Consider the following 23,179-nt stretch of genomic DNA (forward strand, 5'->3'; position numbering starts at 1 on the left):
GCAAGTTTAAGCTGAAACTGAAGAAAATTAGAGCAAGTCCACCAGAGCCAAAATATGACTTTGAGTATATCCCAGCTGAACTTAGAGACCATCTCCAAAATAGATTTGATGCATTGAGTACTAATGACCAAAGATCAGACTAGCTGTGGAATGACATCAAAGACATCATACATGAAGAAAGCAAAAGGTCATTGAAAAGACAGGAAAGAAAGAAAAGACCAAAATGGATGTCAGAAGAAACTCTGAAAGTTGTTTTTGAACATAGAGTAGCTAACGCAAATGGAAGAAATAATGAAGTAAAAGAGCTGAACAAAAGATTTCAAAGGGCAGCTCGAGAAGACAAAGTGAAGTATTATAATGAAACGTGCAAAGACCTGGAATTAGAAAACCAAAAGAGAAGAACACACTAGGCATTTCTCAAGCTAAAAGGACTGAAGAAGAAATTCAAGCCTCGAGTTGCAATATTGAAGGATACTATGGGGAAAATATTGAATGACGCTGGAAGCATCAAAAAAAGATGGAAGGAATACACAGAGTCACTGTACCAAAAATAATTGGTTGACATTCAGCCATTTCAGGAAGTAGCATATGGTCAAGTACTGATGGTACTGAAGGAAGAAATCCAAGTTGCACTGAAGGCATTGGCGAAAAACAAGGCTCCAGGAATTGACAGAATACCAACTGAGATGTTTCAACAAATGGATACAGTGCTGGGGGTACTTACTAGTCTATGCTGAGAAATTTGAAAGACAGCTACCTGGCGAGCTGACTAAGATCCATATTTGTGCCTATACCAAAGAAAGGCGATCCAACAGAATGCAGAAATTATCAAACAGTGTCATTAATGTCACATGCAAGTAAAATTTTGCTGAAGATAACTCAAAAGTAGTTGCAGCAGTACATTGACAGGGAACTTCCAGAAATTCAAGCCTGATGCAGAAGAGGATGTGGAAAGAGGGGTATCATTGCTGATCTCAGATGAATCTTGGCTGAAAGCAGAGAATACCAGAAAGATGTTTACCTGTGTTTTATTGATTATGCAAAGGCATTTGACTGTGTGGATCATAACAAATTGTGAATAACATTGCAAAGAATGGGAATTCCAGAACACTTAATTATGCTCATGAGGAATCTGTACATAGACCAAGAGGTAGTCATTCAAACAGAACAGGCAGATACCGTGTGGTTTAAAATCAGGAAAGGTGTGCGTAAGGGTTGTATCCTTTCACCATACTTATTCAATTTGTATGCTGAGCAAATAATCTGAGAAGCTGGACTATATGAAGAAGAACGCGGCATCAGGATTGGAGGAAGACTCATTAACAAGCTGTGATATGCAGATAACACAACCTTGCTTGCTGAAAGTAAAGATGACCAGGAGCACTTACTGATAAAGATCAAAGACTACAGCCTTCAGTATGGATTACACTTCAACATAAGGAAAACAAAAATCCTCACAACTAGACCAATAAACAACATCATGATAAATGGAGAAAAGATTGAAGTTGTCAAGGATGTCATTTTACTTGGATCCACAATCAATGCTCATGGAAGCGGCAGTCAGGAAATCAAACGATGTATTGCACTGGGCAAGTCTGCTGCAAAAGACCTCTTTAAAGTGTTAAAAAGCCAAGATATCAGCCTGAGGACTAAGGTGCGCCTGATCCAAGCCATGATATTTTCAATCGCCTCATAAGCATGCGAAAGCTGGACAATGAATAAAGAAGACCCAAGAAGAGTTGATGCATTTGAACTATAGTGTTGGTGAAGAATATTGATTATACCACGAACTGCCAGAAGACCAAACAAATCTGTCTTGGAAGAAGTACAGCCAGAATGCTTCATTGATGCGAGGATGACAAGACTTCATCTCACATACGTTGGACATGTTATCAGCAGGGAGCAGTCCCTGGAGAAGGGCATCATGGTTGGTAAAGTAAAGGGCCATCAAAAAAGAGGAAAACCCTCAATGAGAGGGGATTGGCAAAGCAGCTGCAACAAATGGGCTCAAACATAGCAACAATTGTGAGGGTGGCACAGGACTGGGCAGTGTATCATTCTGTTGTGCATGGGGTCACTATGGGTCAGAACCAACTTGATGGCACCTAACAACAACAGCAACAATAGTAAAAGCCTAGATTGCCTTGAAGAGACTGTTGGTAGAATTATGGATGTCAAAGGCAATTCTAGTGAGGGCTTGGAAGGAAATGAGGAGAGCTATAGAGAAAGTCTGTATCATCTTAGAGAATACATATGGCACCAGCAACAGAATGTTGCTAGAAATGTGGACATTAAATGTGCTTCTGATGAGGCTTTAAAAGAAAATGATGAACATATGATTGCACAATGGAGGAAGGGCGAAGCTTTTTATGCACTGGCAAAGAACCTGTCTGAATTACATTCAAATATTTGGTGGAAGGTAGAACTTGTAAGTGATGAACTTGGATATCTGGTTGAGATTTCTAAGCGAGATCTTGAAGGGCATGCATGATTTCTCCTTGATGCTTATAGTAAAATGAGAGAGGGAAGAGATGGACTTAACAATGAACTATGCAAAATGAAAACAAAACTTAAAGATTTGGAAAATTCTGTTGTACAAACTAAGGACACGTGTCCTAGAACTTTCACCAAGGACATGGCTACAAAATCTTTTGTTAAAGAGATTAAGCCTGTGACTGATGGATCTAACCAACTACCACAGCAGAAAACCCATTAGCTTAGACTGAAGGAGACAGAGAAAGAATGAAAGGAGAGAATGCTGTCTGCCTCTTGTAATTCTACAGGCAGGAAACAGGTCAAAGGAATTACGTCTGCTGTCCTTCACAAAAAGAAAAGAACCATCCCTGGAGCAGCTCGGAGATCAGCAGAACTGTTGGAAGGAGCATGGGAAGCAGAGCTGCCTGGATATCAAAGGGTGGGGCCGTGGCCTCTGAGGTGTCAAAGGGTAGAGCCTCGGCCTCCTAGATTTCAAAAAGTCAGATCTTCACCAGCTTGGTTCCTGATTGTGGGGCTGCCATTCAGTTTGGCCAAGAGGATGGAGCCACTGCCCAAAGCTGAGAGGCACAGCTGCCATGCCCAAGGGGCAGAACAACAGGGCCTGCTGGGGCTGAGGGGTTGAGTTCATCACTCAGATGGACTAGGAGAACAAGGCCACTTGAAGCCGAGGGAGCAAAGTTGCCATTCCTGTGGGCCTGGAAGGCAGAGCTGAAGCCCAAGGCTGAGGGGCTTCCACCCAAAATTTAAAGGGCATGGTCAATACCCAGAATCTGGAGGGCACAGCCATTGCCCAGATGGACTCAGAGAACAGAGGATTATTTTTCAAGGCTTGAGAGCTAATGTAAATTGTTCTGTTGGGTTTTGGACTTGCTTGGTGCCTGTTATCCCTTCTTTCCCTCCAACTTCTCCCATTTGTAATGGAAATGTCTACCTTGTGCCTATTCCACCATTGTACTTCGGAAACAGATAATTTGTAATCTAGATTTCACAGGTTCTCAGATGAAGAGGAATTTTGCCCCAGGATAGAATACGTCTAAAGTCTCACCCAGATTTGATTTGCATGATTCAGAGGATGACATTCTGGACTTGGAGTTAAGACTTTTGGGATGATGTGATGAGGTGAATGTGTTTTACATGTGGGAAGGACATGAATTTTGGAAGGGTCAAGGGTAGAATGTTATGGATTGAATTGTGTCTCCCCAAAATACGTGCTGTAAACCCTAACCTCTATGCCTATAGTTATAATCTCACTTGGGAATAGGTTGTCTTTGTTATGTTAATGAGACAGGATTAGTGTAGGGTGTGTTTTAAGTCAATCTGTTTTGAGATATCAAAGAGGTAAAACAAGCAAACAAGAGAAGCAGAGATGGGGGAAGAGAGATGCTAAGCCACATGAAGATCTCCCAGCAGCAGAAGCTCAGAAGAGACAAGGACCTTCCTCCAGAGCTGACAGAGAAAGAAAACCTTCTCCTAGAGCCAGCACCCTGAATCTGGACTTCTAGCCTCCTAAACTGTGAGAAAATAAATTTCTGTTTGTTAAAGCCATCCACTTGTGATATTTCTGTTTTAGCAGCACTAGATAACAAAGACAGGAATCAACAGGACTGCCTTAAAGGATGTTGTGATGACTAAATGAGTTGCTGTATGTAAGGTGCTTAGAACAGTGCCTGGGGTATGGTAAGCAAGTGCTCAATAAGTATTGGCTATTATATTATTTCTGTGAAATAAATAAAAATGAAAAAAGTTAACATTATTGAAAAGTGAAAATTATCAAGTAAAAAAAAACATATACCACTGTTATATACATATAGAGCCTCTTCATTTTCCCAACTCTACCTGTTGACTGATGCCATGGTCATGCCAAGACAATTATGAAAACAGAGAATTATAGCCATAGGATATATAATATAATATCCCATTTTTCCACTCCTATGCTTGTAGAATGAAGCATGCCACCTCTACTCTCAGAACATTTGTAAATATTGATTTTAATATTATCACCCTGTATTGTAGTCTAACTGCGATTTACATGTTGTCTATTACCTTCAATTAGACTGTGAGTTCCTGGAGGGCAAGCTCTTCTGTTTGATTCCTCTCTACATCTCCAAATCTTAGCAAAGGTTTTGGTAGAAATACATGCTACATAAATGCTGAATGAATACAGTAGAATAGATGTGTATGTATGAATAAAAAAAATTATGTGAATATGTACCATAAAAGAGGTTCAAATAATATGATTATAGCTCAGAAAGGAAAGATCATTTCTAGGTAAGAAAAGGCAATAGAACATAATGGTTAAGTCTGTGAACTTCAGAGTTAGATACCCTTGGTTTTGAGCCCTGACTCTGCCACTTACTAGCTTATATGACCTAGGGATGTGACCTAACCTCTTTATAGTTTCATATAGTTGGTGAAATGAGGATAATATTAGTTAGGAGAACTAAATGAGGTAATGTATGTAAAGTGCCATGTGAAGTGTCAATACATAATATGTGTTTGTAAAACGGCTAACATCTCATCATCACCACCACCACGACTACCACCATCATCGTTGTCATCACAGTCATCATCACAATCATCATAATCATCATCATCAAAGGCTTTGTGATGGAGGCACTCACCATTTGCAGGAGGAGACGTAAGGGAGTAACACTGAACAACCAAAAGGTTGGTACTGTGGGTGTTAGAAATATTTAAGATAAAACAGGGAAGACAAATGGCCCCATATGATTGGAACAGAGGGTATTTTCAGGCCAGTAAGATTGGGAAGTTGGTCTTTAGTGCCAAGCTGAAAACGTAGTCTTTATTCTGTAGGCAATACTGAGATTTTATAGACTTTACAGGATAGGGACTGGTTCAGAGCTGGCTGTGGGAGGAATGTTCTGGCTATTTGTGCAGGGTGGACTGGGAGTGTGAAGGAGATGGAAGCAGATAAACCACTTAGGAAGCTTATCCAATTTATCCAATGAGATGTTGAACTTCCCCTCTGGGATAGTGGTATAGGAAAGGATAAGAGACAACAGGCATGCAGGACATTGGGAAGAACGAACTGATAGAAATCAGTGTCCAGTGGATGTGAGAGCAAAGAGAGAATGAGGAGTCAAAGACAGTTCTGAAGGTTTCAACTGGGTGACCAGGAGCATGAAGCTACTATTCTAACAGAAATAAAGAGCAGGGAAGATTGGCTTCAGGGGGAAGATGAATTTGTTTTTAGTTATGCTAAGTTTGAAGTACAGTGAGACATCCAGGTAATGAATGATATCCAACAGACACTTGGAAATGTACTGTAAGAACTCACAAAAGAGATTAAGGCCGGAGACAGATTTATTTAGAAGACATCTGCATAGAGGTAATAGCTAAAGGCATACTGTTGGATCAATTGTCTAGGAAGGATGAGAGTATAAAAAGAAAAGGATCAGGGACTCATCCTTGGAAAATGCCTCCCACATTGATGAGAGTGAGAGATAAGCCTGTTGAAAGAGAATGAGGAGGAGGAGAGAGAGAGGCAAACACACCATCATAGCAGCCAAGAGAAGAGTGAGTTTCAAGGAGGATAGAAATGGTCAGAGGAATCATGAGCTGCAGAGAGGTCAAAGAGAAAAAACTGAGAAGGGACTACTAGATTTGGCCATTAGGAAATCATTGGTAACTACGTGAGAATAACGTGGAAGAAAAACTAGATTACAGATGCAAAGGAATGAGGTTGTAGTATGGAAAAAAGGAGGTACTGAGAGCACACTAGTCATTTGAGAAACTCAGGAATGAAAAGACAGAGATAGGATGGTGGCTCAAGGTGGGAGCAGAACGGCTCTACCCCCAGATAAATGACCACTGATCAGTGTTTACTCACACTTGCTTGTTTGTCTATACTTTAAGAAGCAGAAGGCAATATTGGTTGGAGGAGGCCAGAGGAGGGACTTTGAAACAAAATAGATTGAAAGCCAGGCTGCAGGCATTCTAAAGTTAGAGAACATGTTATCTGTATGTGTACAGCAGCAAATGTTTTAGCAGAGACAACTCATCTATCGTGCATCAACAGGCTGTGAGATGAGAAACTCTCCTTCCCTTCTTAGGTTAAAAAAGTTTGATCCGCTCTTAGAAGAGAATTCAAAAGCTTCGATAAAGTATTTTATCAAGCAAGGTCTAGACCTCAATACTCAATACCAGACAGATCAGGAGGCAGGAAAGCAACTCTCTCCCTCAATACCTAGTTTGGTCTAGTAGGAAAAAGGCAACACTTGGAGGCTGAAGGCCCGGGTTCCAGGCTCAGACTCCCAGTCTAGCTCTGTGACTTTACATGGAACACCAGTTTCTTGATCTGAGGATAATGATAGCCACTTCATAAACCTGCTGCAAGAATCCAATGAAATACCTGTTAAAGCAGGGCCCTGTGCTGGGTTTAATGCTCTGCTGTATCCGTCTTGAAATTCTTGATTTGTAAACAAGGAAGCCTCCCATGTTTTCATTTTACATGGGCCCTGCCAGTTACGTAGCCAATCTTGCCTGTATGCCCTTGGCCCAGTCGCTTAACCTCTCTGGTCTCCACTGTCTATAATTCATTTAATTGAATTGTTAGAAAAAAACTGTTAGGAAACCCTGGTGGCATAGTGGTTAAGTGCTATGGCTACTAACCAAAAGGTCAGCAGTTCAGATCCACCAGGCACTCCTTGGAAACTCTATGGGGCAGTTCTACTCTGTCCTATAGGGTTGCTATGAGTTGGAATCGACTCAACGGCAACGGGTTTGGTTTTTTTTGTTTTTCTTCTACTTCACCTATTAGCAAAATTTGACATCTATTAATACATCCAGAGCTAACTCCTGATCTTCTCTTCCAAGGCTGCTCGCCTATTCTTCCTCATCTGTTAATAGTAACTCCATCCTTCCAGTTTCTCAGACTAAAACCTGTGTCATCATCTTTGATTCCTCTCCTTATCTCTCTCCCCATATCCAATTTGTCAGCTAATCTAAAATCTGACTGTTTCTTCACCACTTTTCATCACTGTCCGAGCTTTAATCATCTCCTGCCTGGATTACTGCAATACCTTTCTAACTGGACTTCCTGCTCCCACCTCCTCACGTGTCTTCACTGGTTTCTTCTCCACACAGTAGCCAGAATAATCCTTTTAAAATATAAGTCATATTATATCACTCCTCTGTTCAAAACCATCCCATGACTACCCATCTCATTCAGAGTAGAAACCCCTACCAGGGTCAACAAGCTACCCGTTAACCTGACCTCCTACCACTCTCTTCCCTCAGAATCATTGCTGGTGCCTTTAGGCCTGGAATCCCACCCCCTACCCCCCCATCCCCCACCCAACCAGTTATCAGCATGGTTGGCCCCTCACCTCCTTCAGTTTTGCTTAACCACCCTATTTAAAATAGCAACCACCATCAACCTTTCCCCTCCCACCCCAACCTATCATTCCCTGCTTAATTTTCTCCTAAGCACTTATCACCATTTGATATATTACATATTTTATTCATTTGTTTATTGTTTATCTCTTACCATCAGAATATACACTTAAAAGGGCAGGGACTTTTGTCTTTTAACTGCTGTGTCTCCAGCACATAGGACACTGGGCATTGAGTGATGACAGTAGAAAGAGGTCTGGAGCAGATGATGGTGGTGTTATTATTAAGTCATGGCAGCATCAACCCCACAGACTTCCCAAAGTACTTTCATAGCTCAGTGCCCATGAAGCCAGCTCTGCATACGGGTAGTGAGGGCATTTACGGAGACTAACTGCTCTGTCCCCAGTCTTCCTCTAGATCATACTGTGGATATAGAAAGATGAACCAGAAGTGGTAACTGCCCTTGAAGAACTAGTGGCCTAGAGGGAGTTTTCATGTATATGTGCAAATAAGCCTAGAACAAGGCAACATTTGTTAAAATACCCACCCTTCAATGCCTTAACACTTCACGGTCTGGTGATAACTCTAGAGTTTAGTAGACTGGAAACCCTGGTGGCGTAGTGGGTAAGTGCTGCAGCTGCTAACCAAAAGGTCAGCAGTTTGAACCCACCAGCCATTCCTTGGAAACTCTATGGGACAGTTCTACTCTGTCCTGTAGGGTCACTATGAGTCGGAATTGACTTGACGGCAACTGCTTTGGTTTTTTTTTCTAGTAGACTATGGCTTGTAAACTTAATTCTGGGCTATTTCTGTCCCAGACAATTTCCCGCTCTGGCCTGCTTATCACACCAGAGACACCTTGCCTGACTTCCAATCTAGTCGGTCCCTCTACTGGCCTCCTCCACCCAACATTGCCCTTTAATTACTGTTAACTGGACACCCCACCCTCTTATAATCCCTCCATACTCTGCTTCTAGATACAGGGAACATGGAGGCAGTGGTGGAATCAATTTAGGGAGGTTGTAGCAGGGTGTAAATAATCTAAATATTGTTGCCTTACAATAAAGCTTTGTGTATCTCTCTCTTCTATGAGCTTACAGGGCACAGAGCTCTGGGGCTGCATCTACCCCTCTCTGTAGCCTGGCGGGCTTGCTCAGGATGTGGCACTGAGTGGGCGCTCAGGAAGGTTTGCTGAATTGGTGAACTGGATGTTGTGGGCTCTGAGTCAGAATAATCCTATTTAAGAAGTACTTACCCTCTGTTAGGTGCCCCAGAGGGATTCTATAAGGTTATTTTATTGAATTATAAAGAAACAAACAACCTTACTAGTAAGAATGAAAACAAATAAAGGGACCAACTTTTGAAATGGCAATTTAAATTAAAAAACACTATTTTATAATTTTCAAAGTTACTTTAATCAGTATTTGATGTCTTTACTGAACTCCATACCTGAAAATCCAAAATTATCAAGCAATGAATTACAAAGGAAACCTTCCATTCCCTACAGGACTACTTTGAATAGGGGCCCCCCAAGGTTATCTGGATTTTAGATAGAAATTTACTTAAGAGAAAGACTAGGGGACTGAGAAACTTAAAGCTAAAGCATTAGGACCTGGTTATTAAAAACCAAGTTAAATGTAGGTGGTTGGTACTTGGGTGTTTGTTACATAATTCTCATTACTTTTCGGTATGTTTGAAGAACTTGTTTCTCTCATACATTCACAGCACATGTACATTTTCATAGCCTGGCAAGTTCAATTATAAAAAGATGACCCATCTCATAATTAGTAAGAGGTGTTACCAGCAATAAGTATGAAAATATTGGGTGAGTAAGCCCTCCTCCTCCTTGGTTCCCATTTTCTCCATATATAAAACAGAGGGAGGGACTAGATGGTTTACGGCCCTTCCAGTTTTCAAGTCTTATAAAAGCAGAGGAATCCTAGTTACATTGTAAAGGCCTTCTCTTTATAAAAGGAGCCCTGGTGGCGCAATGGTTAAAGCACTCAGCTGCTAACCGAAAGGTTGGCTGTTCCAACTCGCCAGCCTCTCTGCAGGAGAAATATGTGGCAGTCTGCTTCTGTAAAGATTTACAACCTTGGAAACCCTATGGTGCAGTACTATTCTGTCCTATAGGGTCACTATCAGTCGGAATTGACTCAGTGGCAGTGGGTTTGGTATTTTGGTTTTTCTCTTCATAAAGGATTCCCTTCAGATTTTCTGAGTTTCTTTACTGCATTTAAAATGTGATTTGGTTTACCAAAATCTGGTTTCCAAACAACTTTTCAGAACAGATGGTGTATACAGAATACTCACTATATTTTTGTTATTTATACAAGCAACTAACATTTATTAAGCAAATACAATATGCCAGGCACTATATATTCAATGGAGCCCTGGTGGCACAGTGGTTGAGAACTCGGCTGCTAACTAAAACACTGGCAGTTTGAATCCATCAGCCGCTCCTTGGAAACCCTGTGGGGCAGTTCTACTCTGTCTTATAGGGTTGCTATGAGTTGGAATAGACCGGACTGCAAGGGGTTTGGGTTTTCTTTTTTTGTATATATTCAATATCCCAGGCACATATAAAATGCCGTATATGGATGATCTGAATTAATCATCCCAATAGCCCCAAGAAGTAGACACCAACATTGTTCTTGAGGCTATCTAACATGCCCAAGGCCATAGACTTAGGGAATAGAAACACTGGAATTCTAACTGTCTTCAATTCAGCCTCTGTGTTAACCCTGCATCTCCCAGACTGGCTGCTCATATCAGGAGGGGCTCAGTGTTCCTTCCTTAGTAGAACCAGGGCCCTCTGCGCCTCTTTTCCTTCACAAACAGGGCGACCCATCGGAAGATGATGTGGTTCCTTTTGATTTCAACTTAATTTCATGACATAACATGGCAATGTTTTCATTGAGAAATGCTTTTGACCTTCCCCTAGATGAGTAACAGTGGATGTCTCTAGTTATCTTAGGTTTCTTGTGAATGATCAGGTGAGCAGAAAAGGGTTTAAATTTGCTTTGAATTCCTAGTTTGGTTCTTCTCTTTATGTTTCATTTATTGAAGTCTAACAGCATACACAGCAAGACATTATTTTGCAACAGACTAAGGTGAAAAAAAAAGCCATGTGCAGGGAAATAATATCTGAGAATTTCTCATCTGTATCGCACACTTCAGAATTTTCACATCCATTATTTTCACTTTCACAAGAACCGTATGAAGTAGGCAAGACAGGAATTATTTACCCACTTTGCAAAGGAGGAAACAGAGTCAGAAAGGGGTCACCACTTGCCCCGGACCATGAGCTGGTGAGAGCCTGGACCCAGTGCGCTTTCCACACCATGCCGCCCCCCATGTAAACAAGGACATCAGATCCCCGCGCTTCGTAGCAGATAGAACCAAATGACTGCTGTCATGAGGACTGTTCCACACCAGGCTGTGGCCAGAGTGGCTGCCTGTAACAGCAACCTATTCTTAGAGGATGAGGATCTAGCATCAGCCATTTTCCCCCTTCTCACACCTGTGCAGGGTGATAAAGAAAGCAGAATTAGCCTGCAGCTGTGGTCCAACCAGATAAAACATTTAGGCGGGAAGTCAAGTGACAAGTGAAATTGTGTGTGTTTGTGTTTAAGTGTTAGTTACTTTTGATATTTTAAAAAAGCTCCTAGGCTGCCTGTGGAAGTCAGACTAAATAGCAGGAAGGTACTGCAGCAAGATGGACTTAGGAAAGGACCAGACTCATGTGAAGCTCCATCAGACACCTGCTTCTCATCAACAAGAGAACCATGCTCCAGGTAATGAAAAAGACCTTGAGAGGCGGTGGCTCTTGGGAAGAATAGGGGTTACGATTACTTGCCTATGCTTTATGGATCTGGCAAAAAAAAGGCATAACTGAGTACGTTCATATAACTTTAGGTGGGAAGAACTGAGGCTGTATAACTTCCTGAGGGGTCTTCTAGTGCTAAAATTCTCATCAGCCAGAGAAATACAAGGTAGTAATAAATAAAGTACTAATAAGACATGTATTAAAACAAAAGATAATGAAAATGTCCAATGCTGGATGGTTGCGGTAAAACGAATACACCCATACGCTCCTACGGCACCATGAATTTGGTATAGCTTTTGGAAAGAGATGTGGCAATGAGTGGCAAGAACTATAATAGTGTTTATTCTTTTGACTCACGAGTCCTACTCCTTAGGTCTGTCCTAAAGCAGCATTTCTCAAAATGTTTTGCAGAATACTAGGCCTTGAGATACACTAAGAGAGGGTTTTTAAATTTTATTGTGCCATGCTTATGAAGCCTATAGACCCCGTCTTAGAATAAAAAATTTAAATACATGAAATTAAATACATAAGATTGCAAAGGGAATGGAGTATATTAAAACACAGTTATCAAAATAAAAAAAAAACGTGATACAGTAATACATGTGTTTATAGATGCAGTAAACAACAAGATCCAGTGCTGGGTCTAATAACCATAGTATTGATGTGCATAAATGATATTTTGAGGTATCTGTAGCAACTGTAATGTGACATGAAAATCAAGTCTGTCATTTCTTTTGGTGACAAAGTCACAGCTACTGCTAAAACTACCCTGGTTTGTTACCTACGTTCATAATTGAAGGAAATGGTAATTTTAATTAGAGACTGGTAAAAATAGAGGTGTAATTTTTTCCTATCCAAGTTCACCATTAAGAACCCCTGTTGTAAGAATAGAAGCCCCTGGGTGAAGCAAACGGTTAATGTACTTAGCTGTTCACTGAGAGGTTCGAGGTTTGTGTCCACTCAGAGACGCCTCGGAAGAAAGGCCTGGTGATCCACTTCTGAAAAATCAGCCATTGAAAACCCTAAGGAGCACGGTTCTCCTCTGACACACATGGGGTCGCTGTGAGTCAGAGTGAACTCAATGGCAACTGGTAGTGGTAGTGGTGTCCTAAGGACAAAGGGTACCATGGTCGTGCTGCATGCTCAGTCCTCTTCTGGGGGTCACAGTACAGGTTCACGGAGTAAAGGCTCAAGAAATTCTATATCAAAGACCCAGTAACTTTCCTCAAACTTGCATAGCAACAGAACCTTTTTTGATAATAACTTTAATATTTCAAAGAACTTGGAAAAACACAATCCTAAAGAAATAATCCAAAAGAAAGAAAAAGCTGTATGCATGAATATGCTTACTATAGTTTGCTCTACAATAGCAAAAAATAACTGGTAACAACCTAAATGCCCAATACAAGTTAAACGATTAGGTTAGTGATAATACATCAACTTGATTAAGTATCATGTAGTCATTAAAATTATACTTATAAAGACTATACTATGGAAACTATTTGATGTGATGTTAGGTTAAAAAGATACAAAATTGTAGTAGGCTATAGTACAACTCTTAAAATTGTATAATACAGGGATTGGATGGAAATGAATAAAATGAAAGCAGGTTACCATGTTAAGGATGGCAGAGCAAAGAGTGATCTTTTTTCTTTTATTTATACGATACGTAAAAGTCATTTTGAAGAAATAGGTTGATAACACACTCATGTACAAATACTGTCTGAAAAGTTGTCCTCAAAAAGCTGGAGGAGAAAAATCTTAGACACCAAGTGTAGAGATTTTATCACCTTTCTATAGATCTCTTTTACTGATAAATGCCGTAATTTATCACTTTTTCCTATAACTTTCATTTTGGTCCTGCAGAACTCATTGGAACTTGGTGTTTGCGAAACCGGGAGCAACTCAGAAAAAGAAAAGTTGAAGCAGAAGAAAAACAAACTTCACAGTGGCTATTTGGGTATGGTGTCATTGCAAGGGAAGGAACTAATATTTATTGATATATGTTACATGTCAAGTAGTGATGAGCACTTTTACAGACTATATTTTACGTTTCCAACAATCCTGTAAGTCAGGCATTGTAATCTCTATCTTAAGGAGCTCTGGTGGCACAGTTGTTAAGCACTTGGCTGCTAATCAAAAGGTTGAGGATTCGAACCCACCAGCTGCTCCACAGGAGAAAGATGGGGCAGTCTGCTTCCATAAAGATTTACAGCCTTGGAGACCCTATGGGGCAGTTCTACTCTGTTTCTATAGGGTCACTATGAGTTGGTACCAACTCAACGGCAATGGGTTTGGTTTTTTGGAATCCCTGTTTTACTAAAAAGGAAAACTAAGTCTTCCGATGGGTTAAATCTCTTTCCTAAGATCACATAGCTTGTAAAATGGTGGTAACAGAATTTTATCCCTGGTCTCTTTTAATTAAAGCACCAGGCAATTGAATTGTATTGTTGAGAGAGCTGGGGTTTGGCTACTCTGGTCGTACAAACATGTAAGCATCGTGTTGTTGGGAGTGGGGGACATCACTGAGGAACACTCCACAAGAGTGTTCTCGAAACTTCCTGTTAGTCAAATCTTTATTGTATGGGTGTGATTAACTCTCCATGGAGTAAGCCAAACATGGTCTGTAGATGAGTGACAGAAGAGTTTGAGGAGTCCTAAATCTCCAATCAAAGTCACCTCTACATAATCTTAGGGAGGGAATACCGAATACAAGTGAGGCAGCATTTAATTACATCCATTTAGAGTATGACTGTGAAAACAATGGCTTGTTTGAAGATAGAAAAGGGAGCCCAAAGAGTCCCAAGTGCAACATCCATCTAAGTCAGGGTTTCTCAACCTCTATACTGTGGTCAGTGTAATTCTTTGTTGTGGGGGGCTGTCCTGTGCATTGTCGTTTAGCAACGTCTCTGGCCTCTACCCTCTAGATGCCAGTAGCACCACGCCCTCCAGTAGTGACAATTAAAAACGTGTCCAGACATTGCCAAATGCCCCCTAGTGGGCAAAATCACCCCCAATTGAGAACCACTGATCTAAGCACTCTTCTCAAGAGAGGACTCCCCTCCTCATGGCTTGAGTACTATCTATAATGCTGTAACACAATGATCTGCTATGAAACATGTTTCTACAACATCAGTTAGCTCACGTAAACCCATTGCCGTTGAGTTGATACCAAATCATAGCGACCCGGTAGAAAGAGTAGAACTTCCTCATCGGGTTTCCAGGGCTGTAATCTTTACAGAAGCAGACTGCCACATCTTTCTCCCACAGAGCAGCTGATGGGTTCGAACTGTCAACCTGTCGGTGAGCAGCTGAGCACTTAACCACTGTGCCACCAGGGCTTCTTGAGGGTAGAATTAAAACCACCAAACCCACTGCGGTTGAGTTGACCTATAGGACAGAGTAGAACTGCCCCATAGGGCTTCCAAAGCTTTAATATTTATGGAAGCACACTGCCACATCTTTCTTCTGCTGAGCAACTGGTGTCTTCGAACTGCTGACCTTTTTGGTTCACAGTCAAGCGCTCTTAACCAATGCACCACCCAGGGTTCCTTTAGCTCACATAGGATTGGTAAATAGGAGAATGATGTCAGTATAATGTGGCAGTGGTTTGGTTCATGATTTTCCAAGGGGAGCCAGAATAGTGGGAATAGAATTAAAATCTTCAACAGGAAAAAGCCGTCAGCTTGGCTTGCGATTATAAGCAAGATCCTTTTCAGCAGTATTTTATGAAAATTGAAAACGAGTGCCTGTATCCAGAGCTCCCTCCCCAGATAAGCTCACCGCCGCCACCTCCCACCTCCCACAGCTGTCCGCAGGTGGCAGGCTGCACTTCCTCCTACGCACAGCGTAATCGCTGCACCACTAGCTTGGAGGGCCACTCTTATTTGCATGATCTCAGCGTCTGCAAGCTGCATTTACACTGTTGCTTTTGTGTATTTTTCCTATCCCCTTAGGCAGCCTCCAGTCATACTTACCTGCCTGTCTGGACTATTAAAATGATCTCTGCCACTACCGATGATTGTTTTTGTTAGTATTAAAAAGTTGCATAGGTTTTGGGTCCTTTGCTCCAACCCTATTCCCCCTACACCCCATAACCACTATTAATTTTAGTGCACAGTTATGCAGAAAGTGAGTTTTTTCAGGAATTGAATATATCATAACAGAAAATCCTGTTCTCAAGTCCTGCGGCAGGTGACTCTGTTGAAGATTATCCAATTAGTTCTCCTAATTCCACACCCACCAGCCAATCATTACTTGGCTTTCCATACTTGCCTACAGAGAAAGAGTGCTTCCATTTGCTAGCTCAAGCATTCTCTTCTGCAAGACTTTGTGTTTCTCACTGTTACACACTGGGCTTTTGGTTTACATATCAGTCTCTTTTTGAGCATGGTTGATGTGCTTGGTCCCTGGAGAATGGAGCTAGGCTCAGTGTGCTGACAGATTGGGGTTCTGAGCTTGCTGGGCTGAGGGACAACACTGAGACATTCACCAAGGTGATGCCTCGGTGAGCCTTTCGCAGCCGGCTGGTCTTGCTTTGGCAACACATCTCTATACTACTGAGGGCTGTATCCTCTTTTCTCACTACTACGTACCGCACACTGTGAAAGCTTAGTTCCAGGGAGAAGCAGCACAGTGTAATGGTTAAGAGTCTGGCTGCTAAAGCCAGAGTGACTAGATTCAAAGCCTGGCTCCCCAACTTCCCAGTCGATTGACCTTGGGCAAGTTCCTCAACCTCTCTGTGCCTCAGTTTTGTCATCTACAGAATGGAGATAATAACAGTATCTACTTTATAGGTTAAAGTGAAGATTATATGAGATAGCAATAAGTAAATAACTTAAAACAGTTTGTAGCACATAGGAAACACTGTGTTTCCTACTTTAATTTTAGAGAACTAGTTTATATTTGGAGCCCTGGTGGCTTAGTGGTTAAGAGCTTGGCTGCTAACCAAAAGGTCAGCAGTTTGAATCCACCAGTGGCTCCATGGAAACCCTATGGGACAGTTCTACTTTGTCTGAATCAGAATCAACTAGATGGCAACAGGTTTGGTTTTTTGGTTTTATTTATATTTGGATAATTTTCTCATCTAAGTTATTAAATGTAATTTTTACAACAACCATATGAGGTTGCGCAGATATTCCACCCATTTTACAGATGAGGAAACTAAAGCTTAAGTGACCTGCCCACAATTACATAGTTGATAGGTGTCAGAGCACAGACTAAAGTCTAGGCCACGTGGATATTTTTATCTCTCTCAAAAAACTACTAGGGAAGACATGTACATTATAGTACTCAGATTCTGTTATATAGAGATCTGTATAAAAAAATTCTCTAGGATTTACTATCTAGGAAAAAAATAAGTGTTTCCTGAAGAATTCAGATACAACTCTTTTTTTTTTTTTAAATCTGAAAATAAGAACTTCATTATAATTCACCTTGTTGCCTTGGTTGCTTGGAGTTATAGTTCAAAATGGTGAGGTGCCATAACCATTTGCTTTAGATTCCCCCTCCTTCTATATGATTTTTAATATTTATTTTTGACTGTCCTAATATATATATGTATATATACATACACACACTTTTTTGATATTGGCCACAAAGTGAGTTTAGTGAGGTAATCTTTTTAAAAAATCTCTATTACTGAAATTTTTAAACACAAATGCAAAAGTGTTGTTGTTAGGTGGCATCAAGTCAGTTCTGACTCAGCGACCCTATGTACAACAGAACGAAACACTGCCTGGTCCTGTGCCATCCTCACAATCATTGCTATGTTTGAGCCCATCATTGCAGCCACTGTGTCAGTCCATCCCATTGAGGGTCTTCCTCTTTTTCACTGACCCTCTACTTTACCAAGCATGATGTCCTTCTCCAGGGACTGGTCCCTCCTGATAATATGTCCAAAGTACATGAGATGAAGTCTTGCTATCCTCGCTTCTAAGGAGCCCTCCGGTTGTACTTCTTCCAAGACAGATTTGTTCGTTCTTCTGGCAGTCCATGGTATATTCAATATTCTTCGCCAAAACCATACAAAGGCATCAATTGTTTAGTCTTCCTTATTCATTGCCCAGCTTTCACATGCATGTGAGGTGATTGAAAATACCATGGCTTGGGTCAAGCACATCTTAGTCCTCAAAGTGATATCTTTGCTTTTGAACACTTCAGAGAGGTCTTTTGCAGCAGATTTGCCCAGTGCAATATGTCGTTTGATTTCTTGACTGCTGTTGCCATGGGTGTTGATTACACAAAAGTAGAACAAGGTATACAATTTTTTTTAATGTGTAAGAATCTATGAGCACTATAAGGATTTTAAAAAACATTGGTTTTATCTCCAAAGAACATCTAGTTTACTAAAAGAAAGAAGGGTTCTGAAATAACTACAGTTGGAGGCAGCCTATGTGCCTTGCCTTAAGCAGGATCCTCATAATAAAGCCTATAGGAGTGCTGGCAGGAAGAGCATTGCAGCCAGTGGTCCGTTAGAGAAGGCTCCATGGAGCAGAATTTCAGTAGGTTTAGAAAAATGATGAAATGCTTATTTATAGTATCTTGTTTCCCCCTTGAGCCCATCTGTATTAGCCATCTGTATTTGGTTATATCTGTAGTGTCTAACAGTTTGTCACTGCTGCAATTTCCATGCATATCCTTTCATCTTCTAGATCTTCAATCTAGCTGTTAATTAGGAGTAGGTATAATGTGGCTGTTCACGCCTTTCTACTCTACAGGCTTCTTAACCTTAAGAAAGGTGTTTGCAGCTTTTGACACAGCTTACAGTACAGTTATTTGATGTGTACTATAGTTAATTAGCAGAGCCCTGCTGGCACAGTGGTTAAGAGCTCAGCTGCTAACCAAGAAGGTCGGCAGTTCAAATCCACTGGCTGCTTCTTGGAAACCCTATGAGGCAGTTCTGCTTTGTCCTATAGGTTTGCTATGAGTCGGAATGGACTAGATGGCCCTTAACAAAAACAATATAGCTAATTAGCATTCTTTACATGAGACACTGTAAATGATAAGAAAGCCATCTACATCATCCACCTGCAGGCTTCACAGACAGGAGTCATGCCTGGGTGGGTCTGCAGCTTTTTGGATCTAGAAACTCAATTGTAATGTGTTTACTCAGGGGGTAATGGGCTAACTCACACAGGCTAAGAGACTAGTGTATAAACCAGAATGCTAATCTGTTTTTTAATATTTTATTTTTTTTGTTGTTGAAAATATACACAGCAGAACATACATCAATTCAACAATTTCTACATGTACAATTCAGTGACATTCTTCAAGGTATGGCAACCATTATCACTCTCCTTTTCCAAATTGTTCCTCCCCCATTAACAAATTCACTGCCCCCTAAGCTTCCAATAGAATGCTAATCTATTTATAACAATTATAATTTTCTATAACCAAAATTTAATTACATGCTATCAAACACACACACACACACACACACACCCCAAGAAAGTTCCTGGTGAGCAAAGCCTCAGAGCCAAAAAGTCCTGGAGGGACATTTCCTCTCCTGACCGTTGAGAACATCTAGCACCTTTCCTTCACTTTACAAACAAGGAGATTGAACCCAAAGAGATTAAGTAACTTGTTCAAGGTCATGCAACAGGCAGTGGAAGGCCTGGGTCTGTTATTACTAAGCCTTTGTTTGAATTCTGTAGCCCTTTTGCGGACACTAATTCTGATCTCTCCACAGAGAACACAACAGAGGCAAGCGGCAGAGAACAGGAAAAGGAAATGAAAGATGCAGAAAGAGACAACAAACTGCAGAACTGAAGGTGGATCCTTGGCCACAAGTAGAAAAGGAAATGATGGAGAAAGCAGTGGCACCCACAGAACAAGAAACTGAGCCTCCTGGGAGTGTAACCGAAGCCCTCCCTCCTAGAGCCTCCAAAGAAAAAGCCATGGCTGAGAAATCCTTTTCTGAAATATGTCAAGAAAGCATTATACATCAGGAAAATTGTTCTGAGTATGAAGAAACAGGAGCACAAAATCACCCTTCTGAAACATGCCAAGATATGACTGAACCTGAAAACCTTTCTCCTAAAATGTGTCAAGAAATAGCTGTACTTCGAGACCATCCTTCCAAAATGTACCAAGATATGGCTGAACCTGAAGACCTGTCTTCTAAAATGTGCCAAAGAACATCTGTAGTGACAGCCCTTCCTTCTAAAACATCTGAAGATACAGCTGGCCTAGAAGGATGCTCTCCTGAAGTATACCCTAAACCAGATGTGCCTAAAGGCTACCCTCTTGAAACAGACCAAAAAACGGCTGAACCCAAGGAATGGAATTCTGAACCAGACCAAGAAATGGCTGAGAATGAAAGCTTCTTTCCTAAAATACAGGATGGAGCTGTGCCTAAAGACCTTTCTACAAAAACATACCCAGGAACAACTGAACCTAAATACTTCTCTCATAAAACATATAAAGAAGTGACTGTGTCTAGAACTCCCTCTCCTAAAACCATCCGAGAAACACCTGGGCCTGAAGAACATTCTCCTGAAGTATACCAAGAAACACCTGGGCCTGAAGAACAGTCTCCTGAAGTATACCAGGAGAAACCTAGATCTGAAGAACATTCTCCTGAAGTATACCAAGGAACACCTGGGCCTGAAGAACAGTCTCCTGAAGTATACCAGGAGAAACCTAGATCTGAAGAACATTCTCTGGAAGTATACCAAGAAACACCTGGGCCTGAAGAACAGCCTCCTGAAGTATACCAAGAGAAACCTGGATCTGAAGAATATTCACCTGAAATATATCAAGAAACATCTGGGCCTGAAGACCTCTCTACTAAGACATGTACAAATAAAAATGTGCCTAAAGAATGCTTTCCAGAACCATACCAAGAAACAGGTGGGCCTGAAGGCCAGGATCCTGTAACACACCAGGAAGATGCTAAGGATTTTTATACTTTTCCTCGAGGTAGGGGGTGTTTATTGGAGGCAAGACAGTGATAGTATCTCTTAATTATGTTCCCCATTTATAATCACAGCACCCACATAGGTAGATCCCCACCAGAGTAGTGATTTCCAACCTTCTTTGACAATCCCAGGTTATCCCATTATCTCAACAGGTACCGTGAATGTCACTGGATAGTTCCAAGTAAAAAAGGTTTTTCGTTCAAACAATGTCTCTCTTGGCACATTTCCAAAAAGCTAAAAGAAAATAATTGAAAATGCAAGCATGTACAGTAGGTACTTATACATACTATCCATTTTGAGAAGCTTTAGTCAGTAAGGGAAATAAACCTAATACAGGATGAAGTATGTGCAAAATATTTTAAAGGACGTTTAAGTCTAGATTAACAAAAACTTGATGAATGAGGTTTTTCTATAAATTTTAATTTTCCTGATAAACTAAAGGCAAGTAAATTAATGACAAAAGGCCCTAAGGGAGATAGGAACTTTCATTTTTGTATGATTTATTAGGTCTACCAAAAACCCCTTCTACTTCAATATTTGTTGCTGAAAAGCTTTCTCCTTCTCTCTTTAGCAATCATAGACTTCTGAAAATCACGTGACCTTTCTTTGATGGTGGTGGATCTTTACTTGCCTCAGGGACAAAACTGAGAATGTTTTTTCTCTTTGTACAGTATTGTAGACAGATGAGAAATGGGCTGGACCTATCAGATCATAGTTATGCCCGAGGAACTGTTTTCTAAAGAAGTCCTGGTGGTAGTTTGTTTCCTTACCATTTCCTTTTTTTCCTGTAACTATTATAACAATGTTTAATGAACATCATTGGAAGTCATATTTTTTAGCTAACATTTATTTAGTACTTTCTATATGCCAGACAGTGTATTAAATATTTCATGTGAATTATTTTGTTCAATATTAACAATCCTATTGGATAAGTAATATTATCCCCATTTTATGTATAAGGAAACTGAGGCACTGAAGGGATAAATTTGTCTGATTATTTCCTTTGGCTAAATCCCTAGAAGTGGAATTGCTGAGTCAAAGACTACTCACATTTAAAGATTGGATGCATTTAGCCAGATTAGCCTCCAGAAATGTTGTAGCAATTCACACAAACCAAGAGTTGATAAAAGCTCCTTTCCCCCACACCCTTGCCAATACGGTGCATTATTACATTTAAGAGAATTTAAAAATTCTTGCCTATCCGTTAGGTTCTGTTTTTTTTTTTTTTTTTTTTAAATAAGAATACCTCATTGTTTTAATTTCCTCTTTGATTATTAATGCTATTGGGCATCACTTTATGATTATTGCAAATCTGGATTTTGTGTGTGTGTGAATTGCCTGTTAGAATGTTTGTCCCATTTTTATTCTGGAATATTTGTATCTTTTAATTGATTAAAAACCTTTTAAAATACTATAGTTATTAAACTTTTACCTATATATAGGTTGGAAATTTTTTTTCCAATTGCTGTTTAACTATGCTTATAGTGGTTTTTGCCATATGGAATTTTAAGTTTTAGCTAGTCAAACATGTCAACTTCTCCTTTATAGTTTCTGGCCTCTGTGGCATGATCAGAAATGCCTTTCTAATCAATCCTGAGATTATAAATATATTCTATATTTTAAACATTTATGATATTATAATATTTATATCTTTAATCTATCTAAAATTCATTTTGTGCATGGTGTGAGGTAGAGATTTTTTTCTCCAAATGAATAGTCAATTGTCCCAATACTATTTATTGAAGCTATTTTTGAAAATTTTGTTCGATATTACAGAAATGAAAGAAAAATCCAAAGCAGAAGAACCAGAAAAACCAGCAAATCTGAATAGTCCTCAAGAGGATCATCCAGAAGATGACATCTATAGCTTTGTTTTATTTTAACAATGCTCAACCATAATAGTTATCCTCCAATGGAATATACATCTCTACAACATTCATTAATGTTTTAACTTAGTCTTTTTTCTATTTATAGACCATATCTGAAAGAGAGAACTAACATGTTTTTTTTTAGGCTCGATTAACATAGATAATATCTTGCTTGTGCGTGTGTGTGCGCGTGTGTGTGTGTGTGGTGGTGGTGGTGGTGGTGAGAACAGACAAAGAAAAAGGGAAGGGGGAGGGCTGAACAATTGACTTTTCCCCCTAAGAACAAACATTTCTTTGATTAAATATTAATAGCAGGTATGTGATTAATTCTGAACATTTAAAAATTTTTAGAAGTATACAGTTTTCTTGTAAACTTTGTTCAATTATTAATGTAACAATAACATCAAAATTTTATTCAGTCTTTAGTTGGCTCTTTTAGTTAATTTCATTAGCAATTTTTATCATTTTGATACATCTTCAAGATATCTTGGAGTGATGAGTGTAGTTTACTTTTGTATTTGAATTTTGATTTTATGTTTTTACTTTTAAAATATTCTATTTGTGTAAAATGTATATTAAATAATTATTACATGCTTAATTGTGTGAATGGCATCATGTTAATCACTGTGGTGGTTAGAAGACCTATAAGACAGTCCCTGCCCACCAGGAATTTAGTCTCATGGTAGAATAAAATGAAAAATAAATAATTA

At 40.0% G+C, this 23,179-nt stretch overlaps 1 protein-coding gene across 1 annotated transcript; it reads left to right on the top strand.

The window, feature by feature from the left end:
• The first annotated feature begins 11,236 nt into the window (after window positions 1-11,236).
• On the top strand, window positions 11,237-22,660 carry HEMGN (hemogen). The gene is made up of 4 exons (XM_023727473.1): window positions 11,237-11,648; window positions 13,547-13,640; window positions 19,371-20,602; window positions 22,378-22,660. Exons 1-4 carry the CDS (start codon window positions 11,570-11,572, stop codon window positions 22,482-22,484), a joined length of 1,512 nt encoding a protein of 503 aa, XP_023583241.1. The 5' UTR covers window positions 11,237-11,569; the 3' UTR covers window positions 22,485-22,660.
• The last annotated feature ends 519 nt before the right edge of the window (window positions 22,661-23,179 follow it).

The sequence above is a fragment of the Trichechus manatus genome, unplaced genomic scaffold (assembly GCF_000243295.1).
Source record: "Trichechus manatus latirostris isolate Lorelei unplaced genomic scaffold, TriManLat1.0 scaffold00016, whole genome shotgun sequence".
Taxonomy (NCBI): domain Eukaryota; kingdom Metazoa; phylum Chordata; class Mammalia; order Sirenia; family Trichechidae; genus Trichechus; species Trichechus manatus.

Coding starts and splice junctions, on each gene's coding strand:
- HEMGN (XM_023727473.1), top strand. CDS start 11,570: ATGGACTTAGGAAAGGACCAGACTCATGTGAAGCTCCATCAGACACCT. Junction 11,649..13,546: donor ACAAGAGAACCATGCTCCAG/GTAATGAAAAAG, acceptor TTGGTCCTGCAG/AACTCATTGGAACTTGGTGT. Junction 13,641..19,370: donor ACTTCACAGTGGCTATTTGG/GTATGGTGTCAT, acceptor ATCTCTCCACAG/AGAACACAACAGAGGCAAGC.